The sequence below is a fragment of the Trichogramma pretiosum genome, unplaced genomic scaffold (assembly GCF_000599845.2).
Source record: "Trichogramma pretiosum strain Unisexual culture from Peru unplaced genomic scaffold, Tpre_2.0 scaffold3, whole genome shotgun sequence".
In the NCBI taxonomy this organism is placed as follows: Eukaryota; Metazoa; Arthropoda; class Insecta; order Hymenoptera; family Trichogrammatidae; genus Trichogramma; species Trichogramma pretiosum.
The window spans coordinates 3,382,889-3,410,833 of NW_019641698.1; the positions used below are offsets into that span (position 1 = coordinate 3,382,889).

At 46.2% G+C, this 27,945-nt stretch overlaps 1 protein-coding gene across 5 annotated transcripts in view; it reads right to left on the reverse strand.

The window, feature by feature from the left end:
* The window catches only part of LOC106650970, a 159,325-nt gene that overhangs the window by 19,414 nt on the left and 111,966 nt on the right, over positions 1–27,945 (reverse strand). For 2 of the 5 annotated variants that reach the window (XM_023462330.1, XM_014369284.2), the window contains 2 exons: positions 26,154–26,258; positions 5,933–6,005 (listed from right to left, as the gene is read on the reverse strand). The exons of 1 other annotated variant lie outside the window; for it this stretch is intronic. In XM_023462330.1, the coding sequence (XP_023318098.1) occupies positions 5,933–5,946 (14 nt within the window). In that variant the 5' untranslated portion in view covers positions 5,947–6,005; positions 26,154–26,258. The remainder of the gene's footprint in view (positions 1–5,932; positions 6,006–26,153; positions 26,259–27,945) is intronic. 2 more of the 5 variants (XM_014369285.2, XM_023462331.1) reach the window with 2 other exon arrangements.

Sequence of the window (27,945 nt, forward strand, 5' to 3'; positions counted from 1 at the left end):
GATCTGCGCCCGTAAACAACGCGCGAGCCGAAAAATGCCGTACGAGCTGTGCTCCGGTCCGAACGTATTTCGCGTTCGATCCATCGGAATTCGACTACTGTCGGCGTATACGGCATAAAGGCCTCGCAGGGCCGTTGAACCGTACGTGATGTTCCTGAACTAGAGAGATTGAGAACTGGAGATAGAGAGAGAGCGAGCAAGACTCTATAGTCTCTCGCTCTCTCTCGTGCAGCTCCCGCGGGACGGCCACCGACGCACGCACTCAGCTCAGCAGCAGTAGTAGTAGCAGCAGTGGCAACAGCGGCGAGCGGCAGCGGCGCCAAGCGAACCGACAGACTCGGCGAGATTGGCTGCGGGATTTACCAGCTAATTCGGAGCAAGACGTACACACACACACACACACACACATAGAGTACAGCGAACCGGCTCCGAGCTTCGTACAGCACTTTCTTCTGGCGCTGCTAACGGACGCGAGGGATTAGAAGCTCGGCGCGCGCGAAGCAACCCCGAACGATTAGCCGAGGATCGCCAAGCCGAGATTGCTCGTAATTACGTGTCTCAGCCCATCAGCTTTGGGATCCCCGCTTGCCTTACCCGCTGGCGCTGCTGCTGCTGCTGCTCTGCTTACCGCGAGCAAAGCCCACCATGCACCTAGCTAACGTACAAGCGGTGTGTGGTGTGCGTACAACTATCCAGTCCTGCGCGACGGCCGCAGCAAGATGTAGTCACACGCGGGGTCGACACAGGAAGAGATTCACACGAAGAGATCGCTTTAACCAGAAGGTGCACTCGCGCGTGGTGGCCACTTGGAATTGCTAAGATTGGCCCGCGACTCCGAGTCAAGCGAGCTTCGATGTAATTCGAAAGGCTTTTGTATGTAGCCCCTCGTCCGATGTCACCCCCTCCTCCCCCCTCGATTCCATTACCTTATCAGTGAGATCGAGTGCGCTAGCTATTACTGTCCACGAATCCCGATGGTCCCCTATACTGACCTGCGCGAATTTCGGGAGTCCCCCGATCCCCGAGGGAACTGCGCGAACATAAAATACGTGAGAGCGTGTACTTCCTAACGCGAGCTTTGACTTCGAATCGAGCTTTTATTCTTAATGATGCGCGTTGGATTGATCTTTTATGGACGTGCACTCGGTTGCTTAATACGAATCGCGCACGCTCGCGTAAGCTTTTCAACGGATGACCTTAGACGCAACTCGTAAATAAAACGTGTTGACTCTGTATGTGTGCATATACTCGGTGTGCTACATGTTTATTTATATGCGTGCACGTGCATTACACATATGTATGTCCGGGAGAAAGCATAGGCTTGATCCTGTTTAATGCGGCTCTGGGTACAATGTGCCGAGCGCGCGTACATCTGACGCAGTGCATTCAGTTGGTACCGCATATACATACAGCAGCATTCCCATATGCATTTGCAGCTCCATCATTCAAATCGATTCTCCGTCGAGTTTGCGGGAGAGATGCAAGTGTGCGGCAGCAGTGGCAGAAGCCGCCTACGCCCTCGCAGCCGCTCGCACACACAAACACACACACACACACACACACACACACACACAAAGTCGGTATTATGCACCAATGCGCCGCGAGCGCGCACTTGCTCTTATACCAATTTTTTCTGCAGTCACCTGGAAAGCCTCGCCACCCCATTTTCATTGTGAGAGCACTTTTTTTCCCCTCCAAGCCTTAAGCGGTAAAATCAATAATCAAGCAAAGACAAAAATATGCGTCGTGCAGAGCTTGCAAGCTCAGTTGCTCATCATTCGCAACTGTCGAGAATGCAGCCGTTATAATTTTTTTTAAAAATTCGATAAACCGCTCGAGTACTCTGTATACTCGGTAAGCACATTCATATACAAATTTCTATATCCAATATTTTCTGGATGATAATTGCGATATGTTGCGTGGGTGAATATTCGAATGGCATGATTATCTTTGATTTTCAAGTACGAGAGTTGACGCACAAAAAAATAAAGCTCTGGCTGTGGGGAATCAAGCAACTTCTTTTTCTGTTTGGCAATCGGGAAGAAATAGGCTAAAAGTTTTGCGGAAAAAAAGTGTCAGATGAAGGTGCATGTATATTAGCTAGCTAGTAGCGGCGGCTGCTAGCAGTGGCCACGGATACACAAGCGAGTTGTTGAAAAAATTTGTATCGAAGCTGAGTAAGCAGAGCTATATATAAAGCGTATACACGCAAGAGAGAAAATAGAAGAAGAAAAAAGTTGCCGTGAAGAGAGAAAGAGTTTGAGTTTGACAAGGTTTATTCAAGTTCATCTCATAGAGATAGTGAACTAATACCAATTGAATTACATACAATTTTACGTAGTGTTGCGTTGCATAATAGATAAAAGATAAAAGTCGCCACACATTGGATTCAAGCCCATATTGCACAACAACGAACGTTATTCGAATAATTATTTTAAAATTTCGAGTTATGGTCATCGCCCCAGCTCGCTAGCGACGGCTCGCAAGGTAGGTGCGCAATCGGCGTCGGAATAGCGGGAGCGACTCGGTGTCGCGAACCGCCAGCGGCAGCTCGTTCCACAATCTTGCGCCCATGATGGAGAAAGAGCGCCTTCGCACCTCCGAGCTCGAGTCAGGCACCGTCAATTGGGGCAGGGAACTGCTCCTGGTTTGCGGCGCGATCCTCGTGTCCCGGCGCTGAAACATCTCGCTGAGGTATTGGGGGCGTCGCAACGATACAGCCCGGTACATCTGTAAGCCCAGGAAAAATTTTCTTCTTTCCTCGAGACTGGCACAGCCCATCCTTTCCAGGAAAGGGGCCAATCGGTCGTCGCGGCGGAGGCCAAAAACGAACCGCACGGCCACGTGCCAGACACGCTGCAACAAAGTGGCGAGGTACTCCGGCAGCTCGAGGTACACCAAGCAACAGTAGTCCATCAGCGGCAGCACCAGGGTCATTGCAAGCTCCCTCCGCATGTGGCAACTAAGCATGCCTGCTCTGTACCGCAGACGATGGAGGACTCCATGAGCCCGCGAACACACGCCACGAACGTGCGAGGCCCATGACAGGTCCTTGGACATCGTTACGCCCAAGTTGCATACTTTGTCCTCCAGCGGGATGATGGTGTTGTCTATAATCAGTGGAGGGATGTCCGCGTCGTTGAAAAAGCGTCGCTGCTGGGAGCTGGCAAACAAAATGGCCTTCGTCTTCGCGGTGTTCAACATAAGCCCGTTGCGATCCGCCCAATCCTTGATGGTCGCCGCGTCCTCGTTCATACTTCTCACCAGGGCCGGCAGGTCCCCTCGCGCACAATGTCCGTAGATCTGCAAGTCGTCGGCGTACATCATGCAGTTGTTTCTACTATGGCCGAGGGCCTGGAGCAGTGAATTTATGTATATAAGGAACAATATAGGCCCAGTAGACGATCCTTGAGGAACCCCCGTGGCAGACGGCTCCCAACGCGAGGTCGAACCATCGATACACGACACCGCCTGCCTCCGGCCCGTGAGGTATGAATGAAACCATTCGACTGTAGACGGTAGAAAGTTCAAGTCACACATCCTCTTCAGCAGCACGGCGTGAGAGACGGTGTCAAAAGCCTTGCTAAAATCGAAGAGCATAAGCAACGTGACCTCGCCACGCTCCATGCCCCCGCGGATGTCGCCGCATATCTTTAAAAGCGCCGTCTGAGTACTAAAGCCCCGTCGAAATCCAGACTGCAAGCCCGAGAGGACCCCATGACTCTCCAAATACTCGCTGAGCTTTCGGGCAATCAGTCGATCGAAAACGCGCGACAGATGCGGCAAATTTGCGACAGGACGGGTGTCAGCCGGTGACTCGGGCCTGGACTTCTTGCTCAACGGCACAATTAATGCCTCCTTCCATATGTCTGGGTATGTCCTCTCCTCGATGGAAGCGTTGAAGATCTCAGCGAGGGCTGGGGCGACGACCGTAAAAACATCTTGAATGTAGCGCAACGACAAGCCGTCGCCGCTTCGCCCACGGGCTCTCGATGAACACTCGTGCAACGTGAAAGAGAGAGAGAGAGAGGGAAAAAATGATGCGGGAAAAGCTTTGCATTGAATCAGCTATAAAGCTAAAAGTTACTCGGGCATCCAAAACTCGCGGCTAAAAGTTTGCATCTCCGAGCAGAGCCGAACAATTCTTTCTTTGAGCTCGCCTTTCGTCGCCCTCATTGAACAATATATATCTATGCATGCGCATGGTGAAGCGTAGGTGTAGTAGACGAACTAGCACCTAGCAGCCATAGCACGCCTACATAGAAGAATGTTTTATTTACCATTAGACTTCTTTCCCTGCGCAATATTATTGTGCGTATATATCACGTAATGTCTGAAGAGCCTTTGTACAGCAAAAGAGCAGAAACGATTCGCAGTCGTTGCACTGCGCGTGTAACGCGTCTGAGCTTCTCTCGTTCCATCGGCACTTTCGATGTTTTCTTCTTCCGAGCTCGCAGAAACCTCCCCTCGTCTATGAAATAAGTATACATTATAGGAGCCACCCAGCCGCTTCATCTCTCTCTCTTCTTCCAGCGCCGGCATGCAAGATCTACGCGAATAAAGTTAACGCAGGACTCTATATCTACGTAGTACAGCGACAAAGTACGTGTAACAACTTTTTTCCAAGCTTCTTCTGACTTTATATCTACTACTACTACTATATCTGTGAGAGTGTCTCTGTGTGCGCAGGATCTATGCACGCGCGCGACGCCAAGTTTTCGGCGTGGACGGCTGCTGCTGCTGCTGCTGCTCGCTGTATTTTCGAGGGACGGTCTTGCTCTGCTACTACTATATAGTATATACCAAAGCTCGCCCCGGCAGCTTTTCTACTATACGTGTTCTGGAAGTCGCTGCAGGACAAATTCCATCAACGAGTTGAGTTATTTTGCTGCTTCGCTTTTCAGGCAACGAAATATTCATCGAGTTCCTCTTCGAATGTGTGTATGTATGCAAACATACACGAGTAGAGGCAGTAGAGCACATGCGTATTTACGTGCGTATTTATAGGCGAGTAATTGCATCGATCGGCTTGCTCGTCTTTCGCCGACTATAGAGCATTCAGCGTTATCTATCTAGCTTATATGCTTTAACTAAGTGCAAGAGGTACCCAGCCAGCCCCGAGCTTTGTAATTTTTCTCTACCTAGAGAGTATAAGGACTTTAAAAGTAACCGAAACGACTCTTCTCAATGGTTATATCCACAAATTAATAGCCACTTCTCATACAAGTTTTAAGAGATTTTGTATAAGGAACGGGCCCGATATACATTTACATTTGAGACATTCTTATTTTCCACCTGCACCCCGCGCGTACCTCAGTCGCTCTCTTACTTTACTTTTCTTGCCTCTTCTATCGATCTGCGCAATCTTTTTCACCGCAAGGCTCACACTTTCCGCTTGTTTTTATTTATATTTTTTTTTCTCTTTAACTCATTCGTCGAGTTCCACCTCGATCTGTTTCTCTCTCTCTCTATTTCAGATTCAAAACTGTATAAACTATTCAAATAAGACCGAATTAAATCTTTTTAAAAGTTAGTCGTGTGCCTCGAGCAACGCGTTCTCCTTTTTTTGTAAAAGTTCGAGCCAAAGATTCTCAAGTCGCAATTCCGTATACGAAATCGAACTTTTGTCTATATACGGAGGTTGTTTTTTCATTCTAATATCACGTCATAATTATAATGTGAATGTGTAATTAGAAATTCTGATTATATTCGATAGGAACAAGGAATGTTCCATTCAAGCGGTAAAAATTCGAGAGAAAATTATACAAAATTTATGGTAATACTTGGTGTAATGGGAACCCACGAGCAAACGAAAAATAAAAATACTTAAAGCTCAACTCGTATGCAGTGTAATTAAAAAATAAAATGATGAAAAATTGCTCTTACTTTACGTGATGGTTATAGGTTTTAACATTATGAAAATTGAACCTACTTTTGTACTAGCATGAAGCTTTGTCGTCTGAATAAGTGATTTATGGTCTCATTCGGGAAAAATCTGTAAAACACTGAAATGAAAAACTCCAATTAGTATTTAAGGTTTAATCAAATTTTGTTTTATTTAAATGTACTTCGAATATAACTCAAGTAAAATTAATTTAATAATAAACTATTATTTGGTTGTATTCATAAATTCTTGCACGATTTCGGCCAACGACGAAAAAAGTAAAGAATGATAAACGTCAGGAAGCACTGATTGAAAAAAAAGGTAAAACAGAGCAACGCAGCCATGAAATAAAAATGCTCGCGAGGCAAAATTTCGTAAATTATAAATGTCCTCGAAGTATAAATCCGTTAAAATAGTAAATAAATGAATCATAAATTTGATATGCACGAAAGAGCGTAGCGCCGGGTAAAGGAAAAAGCAGCAGCAAAGGAGCTGCGGCGCGCTGAGACGCGGAACATGCATCAGAGTCGATGCAGCGCAGTATGACCTAGCAGGGGTGGCTGCTACATGCACACACGTACATTATACACACACACACATACATACAAACACACATACAGAGCTCGACAGTATTGCCGTCGTGGTGTGAATCTAATATGCCTGCTACATGCGGCATGCCTCGCACTGATTTAATAGTGGCAAGGGTGGCTGTAGGCAAATTTTCTCTCTCTTTCGGCTTCTGCACACGTTCTCGCGCGAGCGCAGTATATACCACGACGCGTATACGTACGCGAGTCCGCGGCCTGCGGTGAAACGAGTGCACAACCCCTTAGGCAACACGCTTCATTATTTAAGTACGGCAGCGAGACCGAGGCGAGAGTTTGTTTGCAGTTTACTTAGAGAAACTTGGACTTGGCTCGCGAGCGAAGCCTCATCGAGTCCAGTTGGCCTCGGCAACAGCAGCAGAAGCAGCAGCAGCAGTAGCAGTCGCATCGATTACTCTGATCGTGTGGCTGCAATCAATATGCGGCGAGTCACCGCGCGCGCCAACGCATCGCAACCCGCAAAGCCCGGAGTAGTAGTAGTAGTAGTAGTGGTGCGCAACTTGAGCGCGCGCGCCAGGCAAATGCAAAAACTCTCGGGCGAAGCGGCGACATAATGATCCGAAACTCAAACCGCAGACGTAGTTGCTCTGCACGCAGAGCCCGGAGTTACTTGCGCCGAGTCGAAAGTAGAGAGGGAGAGAGAGAGAGAGAAGAGAGACAGAAAAAGAGAACAAGACTTGCCGCTCTCTTACGTGCTTGAGCCTCGTATATTTGGGAGATTTTCAGCCGACCTGCTCAGGCTTGGCACTTTTGCGAACGCGGAAAATTTTACGAGCCCCCGAGTCCTATTCTTTGCAGCTTAGCCTACCTTGCGAGCTTGCGCCACTTGTATACTTTTCTAACTTGCAGACATACGTATATAGCACGAGTTAGCGAATATTTCTTCACCAACGTTGCTGCTGCGGCGGCTGCTACATCTTCCTTACGCTTTGCTTTACGATTAACCATTTCTTCCAATCGTCCAATTCGTCTGGGGCCTTTATTTTTCTTATTTTTCACGCTTTCTCGAGTCCGTTTTATCTATTGTACCATGCTTCATGTTCATTCTTTACTTACTTAGGGAAAATTTGGATGATATTTAGTAGTCGTTCGGGCTCATATGCAAAGGGGAGTTTTTTTATGTAGCGCACTTGCGGGAACGATACAAAAAATTACAAACAGCGTCGTTTAAATAACATCAATGCAGCGCATCAACTTTCGAGATAACACAAACGCGTACGAGTTCCGAGATGCTATTTTTCTTACGGCTACGAAGCGCAAAGTGGTAAAACTCCCGTCCGTTAAACGTGAAACACTGAACGATATACTATCGCTTCTCCGGCTCGCTCTCTTTTTCTCTTCTTCTTTCTCTCTCTCTCACTTTTTCTTTTTTCTAACACTTAGTATACAGCCATGCTCTATCAACTTGTCTACTTTTTTTTTATACAAAGTAACTATAAGCTAGTGAATTACAACTCCCTATAAATATGGAGCGCATCTTATTTTCAAGTTGTTCAATTTTATACGTTAGTTATTGAATTAGGAACAAAAAAATATTACAAAATTGATAGCTGTAATTTTTTTTAAGAGTGTCTGGTGTATCGGAAGTGATAAAAACTAAATTATCAAGTTTGTTCGAGTAATAAATATTTTAAGCTTCAGCGATTGATATTTCCGCACGGTAAAATTTATTTTTGAATATTCAGAATAAGACGAAAAAATTATTTAAATGGATTACAAATGAATTTTCAATCAAGTATAATATTTAATAGGTTCATTATTTTATCAATTTTTCAAGTTACTCGAAAAAAATTCTTTTATATGTTTTGGAATAATAAGAGGTCTGTCCTAATAGTAAAAAAGTTTTTAAAATTTTAAAACGGTCAACTTTTTCGAGGTACAATCTGCCTTTAAAAACGATTATAAATAAATTGGTGAAAATGCCTCTCAAAATTTTTTTTAAATTAATAATTCCGCTGCGATGAAAAAAGAGGTAGCAAGGGCATTTTAATAAAAACGTCGTTTATCCCTCCATGGGTAGGGAATTAAATTTCTTCGAGTGGTCGGAATTAATGAAGACTAGTTGGATAATACGCACAATTTAAATGGTTTAATTGCTTGTCTCGAGTACTTGGCAATAGAGTACGCGAGCGTTTTTGTCCTCATCTCATTGTAGCAGGAACATTTCACAATGTTTTCTAGGTTTGTTCATTTCTTTTCTTGTCTTATCTCGACGATGCATACATTAGCTTTAGTGGACGACGACATTTCCGCGAGTATTTTAAGCGAGTCATGCCGCGCCGCTCTCTACGGCCATGGTAAATAAATAACCGCTGCACGTACATTTATAAGTGCAACATTACAGCTAACGAATTCGTCTTTCCTTTTTTTTCTGCTCCACAGACTCGAGCAATTAATGATAAATTTTGACAGGAAGCGTTTAAATATAAAGCACACGAGTACCGGTATAATCTCATGACTAATGTAAATAAATGAAAAAAACGCGAGTCAATAAAAGTAATGGAAATTTGGATACTCCACGGGAAACGGTCGAGCATCGGGGAGGGCGTTTTTATACAGTGACCTCAACAAATAAAAACAAGGTTTCAAACGAAACCCGGGTAGTATAGTCGTCAGATGCGTGCGGCGAGATGAAAGCATCCAAATAAGTGCTTGATGTTTATTTGATTGGGAGTTTTAAGCGCTTCAACCTAGTACACCCGAGCTTTTTCTCATGAATTTTTAAATTTCATTACTAGCTACGTGAATCATAAACAAACGACGCCTCCAAGCAGCATCTCGATGCAGCTGAAGCAGCTCGTTGGCTTTTACCTCGTGTTAACAATTTATTTTCAATAAGGATTTTAATCACGTGAATAACAAGTGTGCTGCCGTTGTAAGGTACTACAAGGACGAGGTTTCAGCGCCAGCCAACGCGAAGACAGGTGGCAAAAAAGCTACTCTGGCCAGGATTATACCACGAAGATTGATTATTAAAGGTCAAGTCATAAATTGTGCAGCTTTCACGCGATGGAGGGGGTCGTGCTTGCCGCGATGTGCCGTGAATAGGACAATGTCTGAGTGCTGCCCGTGAGAGAGTTGCGTGCAATCAAGGCGCTCGCTCGTTCCTTGAACTTTGTTTTCTTCTCGGCTGAACTTCGCTGTTTGCTGCTGCGAGCGAACTGCGAATGCTGAAAAGCAGAAAACACATCCAGTCTAGTGGTGTTGTAGCGTCGCTGAGAGGGTAATAGCGAGACGTTTATATCCGCTCCAAGGTCCGCGCCACGGCGAGGTGGCGCATGCGACAACCCTCGGGCTTATAACTGTATAACATTTTTTTTTCAACAAGCTCGTCGACCTCTTTGCGGTTATAGTGTCTGGTATAAGCGGTGTGTTCATACCGCTGCTGCTGCTGCTGCTGCTCTGGTGGCAAGGCGCAGCTGTACATATAGGAACCTGACTGCTGCTGCTGAGCTGCTTTTGAGCTGCACTCACGACGCGGGCAACGGCAGCCTCCAGCGCAGCTCTCTTTCTCTCTACCTCCCATGGGCTAGCTCAGCCTCTTTTATGCCTTGCTCGATCTCTCCTGCACTTCTTTTCCCGGCGCGACCTCTCTCCTCCCCTCTTGCTTGGCCCAAGCAGCAGCAACAGCAGCAGCCTTTACAGCCATTTTCTCTCTTTTCTACGTAATTTTGTGTGTGCGCTGTGTATATGTGTTGGCCTTTGTTGCAGCTCATTTCACTTTTAGCCCCGACGATGGTTGAGACGGCCTTTGATGCTGGCCTAGCACACGGAAGCCTAACCTTTGAAACGACCCTGGTCAAAACTCGTATATTCAAGTTCTCGCTCAGGTGGCTTGGCAAACAGCGGATTATCTCTCTGGTTAGACGTTTCGATATCACGTTTATGATTGCGGAGCTGCTTGAGCGCGCCGGACCATGATCATAAGCGCGCTGCAGCGCCCACCCCTCCCCCAGAGTCCACCCAGAGCTTCTTGCGGTAAAAGAAAGTTACACTCGCGCGCAGTAAATCCGCAGCAGTCAAGCATAGCACGAGCAAAGAGTGCACACAGCGGAGAAACCGGAGAGCCTCTCCGCCGCAACATTGCACACACACACACACCTACATACGCGCGCGGTGCAGTAATCATCAAGTCTGAAGCATAATGGCCAAGTTGCGAATTGTTAAAACCTAATGTATCCCGTGTGGCAAGTAGTAGAGGCTCGTCGAGGCCAAGTTGGACCGCTGCAGCTGCGGCAAGCTCGCGAGTGCGCTCATATGTATGTGGGGCTACACACATTCGTCAGTATGCATATACACACACTCGAATCCCACAATAGTCGCGCAATAGCCGTAATAGTCGCGCGCGGCATGCATTAGTAAAACAGCCGCCGTCGTCGTCGAGTGCACGAGAGAGAGAGAGAGAGAGAGAACGAAAATTCACGCAGACGCGATATAACTTTGCGTCGCTGCTGATGCAGGTGCATTATTACACGAGGTTGGATGAGCAGCAGCAGCGGCATCGCATCTCGCGCGCAGACGATGCACACGCCCATTTCATTCATTCATTCAGCGCGTCGCTGCACCGAGGGAGAGAGAAAATGGGTTGCCGCGCCGTCCTTCGCCACGCACGCACGCCTCGCTGCAGCAGGGCCTCTCTGATGACATGTGCGCGTCGCTGCTGCTGCTGGCGATGTCGCGACCAGCCGCCGTTCATGATCGACGATGATACGGTCATTTCATCGCGGATCTCTCGTCGTATTTTGCGATTCTGCTCGTCGGCCCCATGCATCCTTTATTATTCGTTTGGTCGTGCAGCGGCCGCTACGCCACGAGGGGTGTATCGCGTTCGCAGTGCTACCCGCGAGCACTCAACTGGCTACCTATACATACGATCGACACACTCACAGCGGCGCATACGTATGCATGTACAGACGTACTACATAGGTATAATGTATAATAGTGCGCGCGGCCGCGTGCGCCCGTACACTTCGTCATTTTGCCCGGGCAAACTGAAAAATTATTTCCGCCCTCGAGGAGTCGGTGGCGTGTTCGGTTTTGCTGCTGCTGCTGCTGCTCGCTTCTCTATTCTGCTCCGCTTCGCGTTCTCTGCGGCCTGCGAGCTATATACACTACGTACGCGTATACGCGCGCACACAACTCACCCCCGCACCCACACACGTGCGCTGGGCGCATGCTGCTATATATTTTCGTTATGTATAAACGCCATATAGCTCGCCTCTGCTCGTGCGCTGCTGCTGCTTTGCGCGCGCGAGTGGCAAGCGTGGCGGCGGCGATATTCGGGTCAAGCCGATATTTTTATAATGAAAGCCCCAACCGAACGCAATGGATTTTGCCCGAGAATCGAACACGCCAACGCACACTCGGCAGAGCTGCCACATTGCCCCGACTGGACCCGCCAAGAAAGAGAGAAAATAATAATTACATTGAAATAAATATGGCCACCGCCACGGCCGCGTGCGTTCGTAAAATGAGCTGTGTAGCATTCGAAAGGGCAGAGCGCGCGCGATATACAAGGTTAGCGTGTGCGTTGAGCTTATTGAATTTCGTTGCTGCTGCTGTACGACCGAGCATGGCATAGAGTATTACGACCAGCACACACATACGCACGCATGAGGGAGAAGCTCGCGCGAGCCCTCTCGGCGGTAACTTTGTGGCAACACGACGCGACGATAAGGTTAATCTTGCCCGACACGCTCGTAACTTTTGAGTATTTGGACAGTAGCCACGTTTAGTGTTTTAGAAACCTGCGCGACTGCACGCCCAACTTTTCTCCTCCTGGTTTTCTCTCTCTTTCTCTCTCTGCTCTCTCGCATAATGCACGCATATACTTATTTTTTTCGCCGTACCGCATACTTTTACCCGCTGGCACGAAAAATTTACATTGTTGTGTATTCGGCTATTCGAGATAATGTATTTCAAGTTTAATTGAATATTTACGAGCATGTTGATTGCTTATTTACCTTTTTACTAGATTATTCATTATCTCTTGACTACTTTCGAGTTTTTAGAGCGCAGCCTTGGAAAACTCGTCTTTTACTTTTATCAGCGTATACTTGACGATAAATTTTCGCAAACACTTTATTTCAACTACTGAATTATCTCTCGTAGTATAACTATGGTAAAATTACTAAATAAAAGAGGAAAATTCCTGTTTGTAGTATCGCAAATACAACAACAAGTTGTGTACTGCAACAACAGATTGTTCTGCTAGGTCAAGAAAGGCATAAAGTTCGACATAATTGCACGTACAATATATGCTCGCACGCAAATAAATGTAAGTGATAAGGGTCAATTTAGTTTTGCAGGGTGTAACTATGTTTGCGCAGCGGCAATGGGTACTCACAGAATGCCGACGAATACGCGTACACAGGCATTTATCGAATGAACTGGCATAAGTATAGGCAGCGGTGGCTCGCTCGGGTGCCTCATGCCCCGCTGCCGCGTCGTATTTACCCACATACTTGCTGCGATGTACTCTACGGGTGTTTGTGTGTGTGTGTGGGTCACGAGGCGGGATTATTTCAACTTGTTTATCAAAATTGCAAATGCGCAATTATACATTTAACCGAGCCAACGCCGTGCTACTATCCCATTTTATTTCAACGCAATTTATCGCGTTCAGCCATTTAGATCGTATACAATAACTAAACAGACAACAAAAATTAATCAGTTTCGTGATACGCGTGAAAAATAGTATGATAAGTCAGAGTTCTGATTCGCTAACAGCAGCTCAAACTGCTGAGCTTTCGTCGAGCTGACACACACGGTCTACGTCGAGGAAGAGCGCGCGCGGAACGAAAGAGCTCCGACGAAGCGCCGGCTCTCAATTAATTGATCGTTATATAGCTTGGCACGGGCCGCAGCCACACACACACACACACACACACACGCGCGCGCGTGTGCGGGGGGCGGATAGCGCTATCCATTAGTCAAATCGGAAGCAGCTGGCGTGCGTGTGTGCGGCTTGTTCCAGGAGAGATGACATAGTACCCGTGGCGCACTATATTGCTCCTGCACATGCGAGTCTCTCGTCCGCGTGTATACGCACAACCATAACGTGCAGACGTGGTAGGCGATCCGGGGGCGAGAGAAACGTCTTTGCCAGTTGTGTCGGTGACTCCTTGACCCGGCTTCGAGACCCGCACATCCGATGCAGTGCGCTACTTGCCTGCGCGTCGATCATCCAACGGATCTATGCTCGCGAAGACTATGTTTAATGCTCTACCTCCACTGCTACCTACTCACTCCGGCGATTTGGCCATTGATTGCGTCTCTGCGTGTGATGTAATGCGCCGCACGGGGTGGCTCCAACGCGTGCTACGTAAACGTGTATGCTGCGAACGTCAGTACGCGTTTACATAATACATATGCTGCGATCTGCAAAACATATACGCCGTTGAGCTTGACATCGCAGGCCAATATGCAACTGCAGTCAGCTACTATGCTGGCTTGAAACCACCCGCCCACCCTACACACACGCATACACACATTCACCCCCTTTCTCCTCTCCCTTCGCTATATTTGCTTGCGCAGTTCATTATTTACGACTCGATTATTTATGATATATGTTTTTAGCGAGATTTATCGAGCCGCGCCTAATTGCTCTTTTCACCTTTTTCGATATATATAACGCGACCATGAGCGAATATTGCAGCGCCGAGAGTTAACCACTGAAGATTAATTTCGCTCTCTGGCTCAACGTTATATACCCCCCCCGCGCCACCCTCGCCTCCCTCTTTCTACCCTGTGCCCTGCCCTAGCCGAGCTTCCAGCGTAGCTTTTGCTAGCTTTTATCCAGCTTCTAGCAGCCGGCTTCTATGCTCGCTCTCTACCCGTTTTACCCCTTCCAGCGAGTAGGCTGCCGCTGCACACGTTCACTCTATTCCACTTGGTGCGCGCCACGTTTAGGCACGTGAAAGCCAACAGCAGCAGCAGCGCACTACAAAACTCCGATGCTTTTCCACTAGGGTACGAGCTTGCAGCCGCGCCGAGCTTGCCAACAGCCAAACCACTATCAATAATATTTCCTTTGCGCGGCGCAACCCTCTACTACAGCTATTTACCTTGCTTTCATTTTTCACTTTTAATTCTCGCAATTACGCGCACACGCACGCTCATTAATCCACCCCTCGCTCCCTCAATTTTATCCAGTCGTCAAACGCGCTGTAACTTCGATACTCGTCAATCGTTTTGACATTTAATGAGATGACATTTATTGTTCAATTATTGCAATATATAAATATTCTGATTGATGATATCACCGTTTTTACATTTTGATTCGCTTTGACTCGTTCTTTGAGTTCAGCCGAATGAATTATGAAGATTAAAAAGTAATAAAATTTGTTTTCACGGCAAAGTTTTACATCAATAATAATCAAATTTCCAGTTAATCAGTTTTTATCGAAAACAATATTTTTTTATTTTTTCAAAAGATCAAATTTATTGATAATAGCTCAATAAAAGCGAATAAAGGATCAATTTGCTATAAAAAATATATTCAAATAATTTGTTTTGTATTATACAAAAAAAAACCTACATTTCTACTTACTAAACATACTTTCGAATTTTAGTACTTAATTACCAAGCTTCATAAAATAAACGATTAAACTTAGCCTGAGCATTAAAAAAGCAATGTAACTATTTTTTATTACAAGTGAAAGAATATAAATTCTGAAAAGAAGGTTTATCTCATTTTAGATACATCGTTGTTTTATTCACGTAGTAGCGGCAAGTAACCAATTCTCGAGATTCAGTTGAACTCGAGGTCCCGATGGAGAAAGATTTCTCGATCGAAAGTGAGAAGCGGGCAAAAAAGTTTCAAAAATATTTTTATGGAGAAGGCATGGATTTCCCTTGCACTTGAATATTATTTGCATAAAGTAGCATTGAAAAATTGTTATTAATCTAGGAGTTTGCGCATTTATTGCGCATTTGATATCGTGACGGAGCACACGATAAAAAATCGACCGAACTGATTTTAATCAGTAGAAAAGGTCTGCGTGCGATGCGCCGTGACGCGAGGCGCCACTGCATACACATACACACACGCACACTCGAACTGCACACATTTTCATGCGAGAGATAGAGAGAGAGAGAGAGAAAAATACTCGCTGCAACAAGAGGAGGATATTTTGTAATTCTGAGCAAGAGGAATAAAAGAAAATGTCAAGTGCATACGTCGACGGAAGCGTAGACCTCGTCCTACACATGCTTACGTTAATGAAATTTTTCAGCAATTGTCTGGCATAAGCAGCAGTGGCAGTGGCAGTCGTAGTAGTAGTAGTAGTAGCAACAACAGCAACAGCGGCAGCTTGTAATTCCACATACAGCCTTATATGGAATCTATATAATAGAGCAAAGTGCAGGGAGCCACGCAATCGAGTTGAGCAGCACAGAAGACTCAAGGGTTGACCTGAATCGCAGGCGCAAGGTTGTTGATCTCTTCCACTTGCTCTGTGTTACTATCAACGATGTACTTTCGACTACTGTATACATGCTACTATGTTTAACGTGGGTACGTAAATAAACGCTCGCGTTGAGATGTACGTATATAAGTATGTGTGTATGTGTGTGCGCGCACGTTACACCAGTGCAGCAGAAAGATGAGTAATTCAAAAAGACTCTGAAAAGCTATTTTCTCAGTTTGCACTCCACTACCGATGCTAGTTTGATTACAAATTTATACGGTTCGTGTAGATACCGAAAACAAAACTAATTCCTTAGAATCGATAAAACGTGTCTCTCACTGAGTTTTCAACGAGGATCGAAAGACACCTGTTCCCAAAATATCACTACCAAATGCAGTCTCTGACACTTAAGAGTTCGATAATCAATTCCGCGCAATCGAATGATCAGCGATTGAAAAAAAATGAAAAATGAAATTCTACGATTTCGAAAGCTATCTGTAAAGGACGCAATTATGAAAAAGTCGATGTCAAAAAAAAAAAAAAACTGATGATTCCCAAGCGACTCGTCCGCAAAGTAGGTATGATATATATGTTTCAGAGAGAGAGAGAGAGAGAGAGAGAGAGAAAAAAGGCAAGCATCAACTGTAAAATGCCACGAGGCGTAATGCGAGACGCGGCGCGTTCTGTAAAGCTCGCAGTGGCGAGAGAGGGAATATATAGAGATGGGTAAGAGGAGATAGAGAGTGAGAGAGAGAGAGAGAGGAAAAGCCTATCATAAACGCAGAAGTAGCAAAGAATTTGCTCAAGTAGTTAGAGCTGGCGCATATAGAGTTGTGTAGCACAGGGAAAGATGTTGGCGCATTCGCGAGAGCTCGAGGATGGTATAGCAAGCTCCCTCTCTCTCTCTCGTGCAAACTTGTCTTTATTATGGCCTTGGAGAGTTTGCGCGCGCGGAATTGCTCCTGCTGCTCCTAGCTGCTAGTAGTAGTAGGTAGGTAGCTAGCGCAAGGCTTCAAACGCGCGCACACACGGAGTACTATGCTACCTTGGCCCATGCTGTATTATATAGCTATACATAGCTCTGCGCTACTGCGTATACTTATGCGCTCGTAGGAGCGTGCCTCTGGCACTCGCAATCGGCTACTACTGAATTCCTTGCTCTCTTCTAACTAAGGCCTCGCTTGCAGCTCCTCCTGCTTCTCCTGTCGCTGCTGCTACCGCCTTACACTCTCCGGTCTCAGTAGTGTGCGGTCTTCGAGTGCACAAACTTGTTGCCAACTATATACAGGGCCGAAGAAGCAGCCGAAGCCGCCACCGCTCGGGCATCGCTTTAAACGTGTCGTCGGGCGCCGCAACGACAAAGACTCGCCGCCAGGCATTAATCTCCCAAGCCACTTCTATCCTCTGAACCTTAATATCATCATCGATCGGCCGTCCGGAGAATTGAATTAATTTAGCCGTTACACTTTTAGAGAGCGTGCACATCGACGTGCCAGCCAGGGCAAAAATCCACTATTGTACATTATTATCGATAGGCGAGTTGATCTGGGATCCGGTCGATAGGCGGAGACAGGGGCCGACCAAATAGTTTTGCATAAATAACCATTGAATTCGATCACTGTATGCTAAGCGTAATTGCCCGAGTTAACGATAGAATTGCCGCCTTCTATAATTAGATAACTTCGAGAATAGGACCGGAGCAAACTTTCCCATTATGTGTATTATCTGTAATCGCAGACTCTTACGACGTCGATTTGACGAGAAATCCCGAGAATATTCTCTCCAGTAATAAGTTTGCTTAAACTATGGATGAAACAATAGATGAAGTTCGATTGAAAAAAGACGTATTTTTAACACGCGCTTAAAGCTAGAAGAAACTTGCAAATAGAGGCAGCAAAAGAGAGAGAGAGAGAGAGAGAGAGACCGAGAGAGGAAAGTAGGCTGGTTGTCAGCTGGCTTTAATAGTCAGGAAAAATCTGTAGAATCTGAAAGCGTGCACAAAGCACTGTTTATATATGTAGAGGAAATGAATGCTGCAGAGAGATTAGCTTCTTTTGAGGGCTTCATTGTGCGCGCGCAGAGACTTTATCATAAATTTGTCAGAAACCAGATGCAAGGCAAATGCGACGCCGTGCAGCCCCGTCAAAGCTTTGGAAAGTTGAGGACGGGTAACGGCGATGCGCCGCCCCACCACCGACGCCGCGTTGGTGCAAAATAATTTTGGCACATTCCGACGGGGCTACGTGAGAATATGAGGGAATTGCGCTTTGGATACACTCGATTATTTTTTATCGTGAACCAGACTAGAAGGTACTTTGGCACAGTGCGGAGACTTAGTAGACAGACTCGGTGGCGTCGTCCTGCGTACATTGTACAATGTACATGCCGCGCGATTTGCACAACTTATACAGCAGCACCAGTCGCAGTGCCAAATGTCACCTGCTCGCAGTGATACACGCTTACTCGTTGTTGAACGAAATTTTCCAAGCAAGAGCATTAAAATAAAAGAAAACGAACCAAGTTTTCAGATAAATAAAACATCCGTATATCTATAATGAAATTAACGTTAATTAATTAAATGTAAGAGAGATTGCTTACACCTTTTATATTAGGGCGAGCAAATTTTTATCGTAAATATTTAGAAGATGGCATTCAATTTCCCCTGAATTTGGCAGCGGGAAATTGACAATTCAATTTCTAACGGAGTGTTCATGATGTTAACTCAAAATTGTTGCAATCAGGAGTAACGATCATCGACGTAAAAGAAAATACCTTGATCCCATAAAACAATTTTTACTTTGACGATGTGACTTTCATTGATTTTATATTACGTTACAAAACTGATAAGATGTGTTTATGGGGTATTCATAGGGTAAAACTTGTTTAATTAATTTACAAATCTTTGAACTGCGAATAATGTTAACAATTCTGCACTGAACGAGAATTTTATGGCTCTAGTGGCTTTAAAATAGGCAGCCCTCGGTCGATAATAATTTTATGGCTCTTTTGGCCCTTACTGCATTTGCAACGCTTTACGATTGTCATTATTATTTCAGCTCTTTCGGCCGTAAATACTGGAATGGCTATATAGCTGTTATTATTCAATTAGTTTTCGATATAATAATATTTTAATAATTATAGAAGCACAATGATATATTTTTAGTCGAAGTCCGAATATATGAAGTCGAGAAATAGAGTAATTAACAAACAAATCGAGTTAAAATTCTACAAAAAGCAAAAGTTATTTTTTATCCAATAATTTGAAGTACTTATATTGTATGGTTGCAAGCACAGTTTCGTTTATAAAATAATACCTATTCAACTTTTATTTTACTAATGTCGCTCTTTGCTACTCACATAAATTTTGTACGATATTATTTCTCATTTAAATGCGGTAATAAACGATATTTCAAACGAGTAACTTGGGAATAATTTAAGTAATAACTACAAATTAAAATGTAAATAAATAAAATTATGATGGATGATCCGTAATGTAAAAGTGGATGAATGAAAAAAGTAGTTCTGAAACAATACGACGTTAAAATAAATTGATCTAAAGAATGTAAAGCTCAAGCTTTTTTCAGGCGTCAAAGAGATAATCCGTTAAAAATTTTTCATTACAGCTAAGTATCGCTATTAATCGAATCAATTTGACGTTGATTAATTTTCTCGCTCGAGTCTGTTTTACAATAGTTCGAAATCGATAACTGGTAAAAAGTATGACTCCCAACTGGTATCGATAAAAATGTTCGAGATATTGCCAAGACAGTATAACTAATCAGCTCGTGCTCGAAGGCGAATGAAAGTTGCGGGTGTGAAAAGCAGATCTGCGTCGAATAAAAGATAGGAGAAGAAATGGGAGCTATATATGAAAAAGCCAAGCCCTTTTTTCGAACGAGGGCGCCACATGAGTCGCGAGAGTGCGAGAGAAAGAAAGTAGTGTATCTCAAATAGTCGACTACTTCCAGAGGCAAAGAGGCTCCATCGATTTAGATGCGCATCGACACAATCCTCTCCACGTATGCAGTCGTACCGCGTGTGTGGCACAATAGCTGGGGCAAGAGGCTGCAGGTGTCGCGTCGCGAGTAACGATAGAAACGAACGTTTGATTGTCTCGGAGGTTGCAGCAGCAGAACGTTGAAAGACCCTAGTAGCTAGCTTCCCACGTACGGTTACGTATTGTACAAAGATAAGAGTATTATTCCTCTTTCTGGTTTATCGCGATACACGAGTCACTCAGATATTTAGTTTGCACTCTTTCTTTTCTTCTCTTTCGGTTGCTTCATTGCTCGGCTGCTGCTGCTTTTTACCATCCGTCAAACGTGCGGATCTTAATACACCGAGCTTAGCCTCGTTCACTTTGCAAGCGAACTGAACTGTTTATTATACGTATTGAGCTAGGAGGATAGTCAAACAATGATCTGCATTTCAGAATTAATGGCATTGGATGGCGGTATTTATTCTGATAACAACGGTAACGTGCAACATAGTAGATTTCGGGAAGCTTCGTCGGTAGATTATAGAGCATTTAGCACAATCAAGTCATTCGAGCGCGGCAATGCACCCGTCGTTGAAATCCATATTCGACCGAGATTCGAAGAGGTTTTTAAAAATCCCCCGACCCAGCAAAGTTAGCTGCTTGAGTATACAATGCGCAATCGAAAAAAGTCGCGCACGAACCAAAGCGCGCGCGAGAGAGAACGAGTAGACGACAGAAGCATGGGGGGGAGTTTCCAATAGCGTGTTTGACAGCTTCGCGTCTTTTCCAATAATTCATCTGTTTCAGAGCTTTCTTGTTCGTTCAAACCCTCGGAAAGCCAATGACTTTGATGAATAGTTTAAAACGAGCGACTGCTATGTACCCACGTGGCAATTCGGAATGGCGACATCTCATTTGCATTAATGACGCGCGCTCGATGACGATCATTGGTAGACTTTACAATTTGCTCCCCAGCACGAGACATGAGGTGACGAAAGCGAGCAACCAACTTTACAATTGAAAGCCGAGGAAAATATGTATGTAATAACGAAGATTGCGGCCGCAACACCCCCCATCCCAATGCGAGTGTACGAAGGCAGCAGCTCCACAGCGCCAACGATCCTTCATAATATTTCGACGAGTACATCGGCGAAACGTTGACAACAGAATGGGATGGGTAGACGGATGGGCGCAAGAGTCTCTAATGGTGTTTCAGTTAAGTGTAATAGATTTCGGGTAACCAGGCGTGCTATAGCCAGCGCACGAGACGTACGAAGCTTGAGAGAGAGCTAGCTCTATACAGCTGCGATGCAAGCCCGAAAGCTAGTCATCGATGATTTATTCCAGATTCGACTGACTCGCTTAGCTCGTTTTCCGTCTACTAATCATTTCAGCTTAACGCACTGGCTTGATTTTACGCGACTCAGCTCTCCTGCGCCCGATCCCCTCGTCGTCGCGAGAAACGTAAGCAGTGCATGCGACGAAGCGCGTACATAGCGAAAGATTATCACCATTGTCGATCAGACTGAGCGATGAGCTGACGATCGTTTGCTGAAAGTCGACTGCTCCAGTATTTACGGGGGGAACGGGTGGCGCTGGAAAGGTCGTATTTTTGGGCTTTCTCTCTCTCTCTCTCTCTCTCGCGCGTCTCCTGGTCGGGCGAGCAAGGACAATTGCAACGAAATTGCCTTGTCATGGGCCGAGAGCGCGCAGAGGGTCGTCAAAATTGCACCAAATGCTCGTCGCAAGTATAAAGCGGAATTTGCGAGCTGTGTAACGTCAAAACAAACTGCGCCGTGCGCGTCTGCTTGGCGGGTCAGGCAGGCAACTAGCTAGGCAGGCAGGCAGCACGTGACGCCAGAACAACCAGATGCCGACTAGACAGCTCGTGCATGCATTAAAGGTATATACGAGAGAGAGACAGAGAGACAAGAGTACAGCAGCAGAATACCGGCGCAGTGCAGAGCGTCGATCGCCAATACTCACGCCCGTTGCAGCGGGAGTGGCGAGTGGCGAGTAGCAGCAGGGAAAGAGAAAGAGAGGCGACAGCGAAGCAGCAGCGACGGCTGCCGTTAACATGCTTTCTAACTCAACGCCGCTGCTGCTCACCAGCAAAATTGCAAATCAATAGCCTGTAATGGAAAAGACGACGGGACGTGACGTCCATTAGACGAAGCTCGCGGCGCAGGAATTGCCGTGGCACACCATGACCACACTAGAGCTCTCCCTAACGATGTATATAGTGTCTCGACCTCAGCTCGTAATAAGACCGACTACATATTCGAGAGCTTTTTTTGTGTCCTGGCTATAGCAGCAGCATCGTATCGGCCTTGGTGTACATAATAATGCGTGTAAGAAACGGGGAGCGATCGCGCGCGAGGGTCGAGCTTAATAACGCCGCCGAGCTTGTGTATGTGTGTGCAAGTGTGTATGATGGAACGAGCTTGCCGCCGTGCTTGCTGCTACGCTCCTTCCTAACGCTTGCTTGTACACACGTGGCGTACGACGGCTCGTGTGTGCTACGTTACCGAGAGAGGTGCACGAACCCAAATGATTAATAGCCGCACGACCTGTCGGCTTGTTTACTTTCGAATTTGCGGCTGAATGCGCCGTAGCCATCCCCCGGCAGCAGCAGCAGCAGCAGCAGCAGCAGCGGCAAGCTCGCTCTCGCCCTCGCTCTCAGCTACTCTCTGCTGCTACTACTGCTTTCGCTGCTCTCGTGACAGTTATCCGAGAGACTTTTTGTCAAACTTGACAAGGTGATGCACGCGCCCACGTATTACGCATATTTTTACCCCCCTCTCCTCGCCACCGCCAACACTGCTCTCGCTCGAGTCCATCATGCTTGGCTTGATTTATCGTCTACGCTCGTAACCATATACAGAGCTGCTACAAGGACTACACCACTGCTAAGCTACTAGCTGTACTAGCATGCGGCTATATGCTCGGCTTATACTTATATACTTGTTTTTTTTTTTCATACGGAGCACAGAGCCAGGCTACTTGCTGTGCCATATTTTTTTTTCTCATACTGCTTCGACTATATTCGGCTACCACTACTATAGCCAATTGTCTTCCGATCGACGCTACGGATTCTCGAACGTCACGCTTGTCATAAGTCATCGCAATTTTGATTGATGCTCGACTGCGCGTTGCATGCGTGCGTGCATGTTATATTTGTGCGGTGAATCAATCGGGGTTACAATCAGCATTGCATTACCGATTCGTTGACCAAATCGATCCCGATGAATATTTCATTACTCCGATATAATTTAATTATTGCGCTGCCTGGCCAAAATCATAAATTGATCGAGACATATTGGCCCGCGCGAAGCTTTCAGAGAGTATAAATGTAAAATGAACAGCATAATCGAGATGAATCGTAATTACCAATGTACCGGTGACGCGCCTGCAGAAATGTTTAAAATATTATTATATTCTATTGTTGGGGCTCAATAATACTAAAAGATAAATGAAGCTTCACCTATACGAGGGTCTGAAAAAGATGATTGACTCGATAACGACGTCGACTCTCTTGCGCGTTGGTGAATCGATTAAATTTCAGACTTGTCAAGAACAAAGTCGAGTATCTATAGTTAAGCGGATGGTATAAGTGTGCGCGCCACCGAGCGCAATGGTACACGTTAAGCGCGCGATTCAAGCCACCAGCGAGGGCTGCGGCGGCGGCATTTTATACCTTTATTCTCCAAACAATGAATTGTCAGAGCAGCGGGAGAGAGAGAGAGAAAGAGAGCGAGATAGAGAGAGAAAAGAAAAATGTACGCACATGGGAGCGTGATACGTTTATTCGCGCTAATCCGGCTGATAGCAGCAATAGCGCTCTAGTGGCAGCAGCAGCGGCAGCACACTGGCGCAATTACACCGAGCGCGAAAAAAATGTTCGTCCAGTTGTACGAACGAATTATTATGAACAATGGGAGAGAATTTTTGGGGCCAAGTTTTCAATCTCGAATTTGCTCTAACGATATTCCAAGCGTATAGTCAGTAGCTGCTCTGCTCCGCTCCGCTCTCCTGCGCACTCGTGGAAGCGAAAAGTAATGTGAATAGCGCGCGTTGGGATATCATGCCTCGTGCTCTCGATTTTGCCGCCGCCATCGTCGCTGCTGCTGCTGCTGCTTCTGCTGTTGGCCGCAACCTCATTTACGTCCAAGACGATTAAGCGAGTTGAATTTTTTTTTTCTGCGCGCAGCCAGTAAAGCGACATTTCTCTCACGAGCGTCGAGTCAATTTATTATGATGCGTTATAAAATAAAGTACACGAGCGACGATGCAGAAATCGATAATAAATATTTCCCACAAAAGCGCGCGAGGGTAAGAAAAAGGCACGGGGGAAGAAGAAGGGCATTCGGGCGTCGTGCGCATATCGGTCGATGGTATAAAGCTCAAATTAAAAAATGAATTCCACGTGCTAGCTGCCAAGCGAGATAGCATTTATCGAGGCAAGCCGCCTTCGCTGTATATACCTATACATATAAGAGCGAAGCTACGATCCCAACTCCGGAGCTTGCAGCAGCAGTAGCGGCGGCGGCGGCATTGCGTTCTTGCATCGCGTTCTATCTTCATTAGCACATTGATTAATATCAATTGATGTCGTCCAAACGAGTAAAATAATGTTAATTGCGGAAGCAATATGCGCGCACGGGTAGAAGAGAGCAGCGCGCGCCAAGTTAATAACGCAAGCCAATGAATTATGTCGGCTGGAGCAATGTGTGCGTGCGCTCGCTGCATGCCGGCCTGTACCGCCACGCCGTCGTAGAATATGGCCAGCTTAACAATAATACCCGCTCCGCAGCCTGGTCCGGACGCCCACGCCGTATACGTATAAAGCTCGATAACTATATATAAGTATGTACGGCGCGCGAATGTATGGTAGACAGTACCTGCAGCTATGCGTTTAGGTGCAGCATGGCGATGGAACTGTGTGCAGTGGCGTCCAGGGACGCGAGCGGGCATTGTTGTGCTTTTGCGGATTATGCTCATCCGATTGTTTCCGGCCGCGAGTCCAGCCGATTAAAAAACAAAAAAAGCTCGCGCAAAAACTCCCGTCGCAGCTGCTGCTGTAGCAGACGCTCGCTCGAATATGAATAAAAGTGCGTTCTTTGTGTGTATAACGCGCTCGTACGAGAGTGTAATCTGCCTTACCTTCGACCGCATCCCCATACATTCTCGAATGTCCTGTGTGGGTGGGAAGTTGCAGGAGCATGCGAGACTATACGCGCATTCTAGCGTCCCGGTGCGAATGGCCCATAGATAGCTTCGCGCGCGGATTAATTCCACAGCGAATCGACACGAACGGAGGAAGTTCGCGTCGCTTTGGTCCACATTTGTCGGGGGAATATATACATAGGCTGGTGCTGCTCCTGTACCTTGGCAGTGGCCGCCACGATCGTACGATGGCCGCTGCTGGGCTGCGGCTAGATTAGTCGCACCGCGTGCGTGACGTCTGTGTGCAGGCTGCTTGGCGTCGCGTCGAGCTGCGGTCTTTATTCCTGCATGCGCCCCTTGCTTTTCGATATACTAGAGACCGTGTACATGCGGGCGCGCCACACGCACGCACGTGCACTGCACGCCAAGACACGTAGAGTAGCGCGCGGCGCCACGCACGTATGGCCCCAGATGCACGCGCTATGCACACGGCTCGTGTTGTATTTGTGTGTGCGCAACGTATACCTATATAGAGCCGGTACACGTATATGCATATAGGGAGCTATGCCTTTTTCCACGCCGAGAACTCGGCCGCACGTGAAGGGAATGAAGAAACGAGCTGGCTTGCGCTCGTGGGACCTTCTCGAGCTCCCCGTAGCCGGAGTTAACTCTAGGAGCCCGTGTGCCCGCGTCGCCCTCCTCCCCCGCAACTCCCCCGCGCATCTACTATACATCCTCCCTATTCCCACCCTCATCCCCCAAGTATATATCTATAGTTCTACCATCCTCGGCATCTTCCTCAAAACTCCTGTGTGACGCCCTCCTGTAGCCCGCGTTACGTGCGAGCTATAGATATACACAGCATATCTATCTATCTGCCTATGCTTCGAGACTCGATTGTTTATCGATCGAGCACTAGCAGCAGCAGCAGCAGCAGCAGCGAGCGAGAGTCGACTTTTCGCGTGCAGCAGAACTATGCGCTAATAGCGCAGACTCGACGAGCGAATCGTTATAGCAATCTTCCGCCTCTATACTCTGCTCTCCTCGCGAGAGAGGAGTTCAGGTGCAGCGCGCACGAGTATGTGTGTACTTTGAGAAGAGAAACTTACGCCGTGCTTGGTGCTTCCTGTGTGACGACGATCTTCTAGCCAGCCTCCAGGGGCATCTCACTGGTATACGTGGGGTAGCTGGATGTATAAGAGGGAGGGCAGTCACTGCAACAACAAGAACGTAACAACGAATATTTTGAATAATTTCCTCGAACTGAAAACCCTGATGTATATATGATAAAATACGCGAGGAGCATTCAAAAATAATGTTCATTTCGTTACGTACGCAGGAATGCGCTTGACATATTTACAGTACACGCACGCGTAGTCGTCGTGGGTATTAATAAAGCTACCGGCGTACATAGGAGGGGAGAAAAGCGTGCATTGTGAGAGACAAGCATTATTAAGTCTGTTGATACATATAAGTGCTGCGCGAACATGTGTTTATATATGTTATATTCACGGCAGTCGGCATAATAAATAAGTCTTCGTCTCTTTTGCGGATCGGGTCGCTGTCGGCGGCTGGCTGCGTTATACCCGCGTAAACATGTTTGCGTGCTACGTACACGAACCCGTACAGAACATACACGTAGTGGTAGTAGTAGCGGTAGTAGTACAGAGCTCATGGACGTAGTAATGCATCCCTTTGGCTCAGTGAATACGAAAAGAAGAGGATAGCTCGCGCACACACAGTCGAGAACTTGCGGTTAGCTTTCCCAGCAGCAGTACAGTTAAGCTTTTGCCGTACTTAAAGTATCGTAGCCCGCAGGCAAACGTGCGACGTACGTCAACTAAGGACAAACTGGCGAACGAGTAGTATATAGTACAGTTATAGTAAGGTATATATAGCTTCGCCCGAGTCTCGTAGCTCTGCTCTCTTCAACTCGCTTGCTACCCCTCGAGCAACTTACGAATGCCAAGTATCACGGTTCACGAAAAAGAGAGCCCTACTTTCTTCTCCTCTCTCTCTCTCTCGCTCTCTCCATCGTAGCATCGTTCTGTCGCTTCGTTGCCGCTTTCGAGGTACATCTCTCTGTATAGCTTGCTCTCTCTCTCTCTCTCTCACTCCATCTCAACCATACTTTCGTGCATTCTCGGGCTGTACGACTAGTTTTCGTGCATCGATAAACTATACTCAAGTTGCAATGCACTCGCCGAGCGGCTTTGGCTCTCGGGTGCTTTACTGACCGCGTATATACGTACGAATTTCAAGTTTTCTTCGGGAATATGCATTTCTAAAGGAAATCTAACTCATAACAAGCTTTATTTGCATTTCTCTCTTTCTTTCTCGTGTATCAAGTCTCTTTCAATGCGCCACTGCCGCCGCCGCCGCCGCCGCGCTTTTGCATGCCTTACACATGCTTTTATCTGCGTATGAAATTCACCTCTTGGATCATATAACGTGTGCTGTTTATTCAGCAATTATATATACGATGTTTGCATTACGTCGACGATTCTCCGTCGAATATTTTTCAACCTATAAAGTGTGCATGAATCCGCAAATATGTCCAGTATGCTAAAGTAAGCTATTTTTCATATTCTTTCAACAATGTCGTTTCTACATGAAGACGTCTCAATTTGAATAAATCAACTATACGCTATATAGCTTTCACGCATACCTCTTAGATTTTCGTCTGTAAAAACATTTTTCGTCGCTCGAAACTCTCACAGAAAAATCATAGCGTATCAACAATTAAGGCGTTCACCGAAATAATATCATCAATTACTTTGATTAGACAATATTGATTTCTTCTATCTTGAATGTTGAGTTTATAGCTCTCGATTGTTTTGAAACATGCATAAGAGCACGTATAACAAGGTTTGCCTGCATGAAAAAAGAACGGCCGTGTGC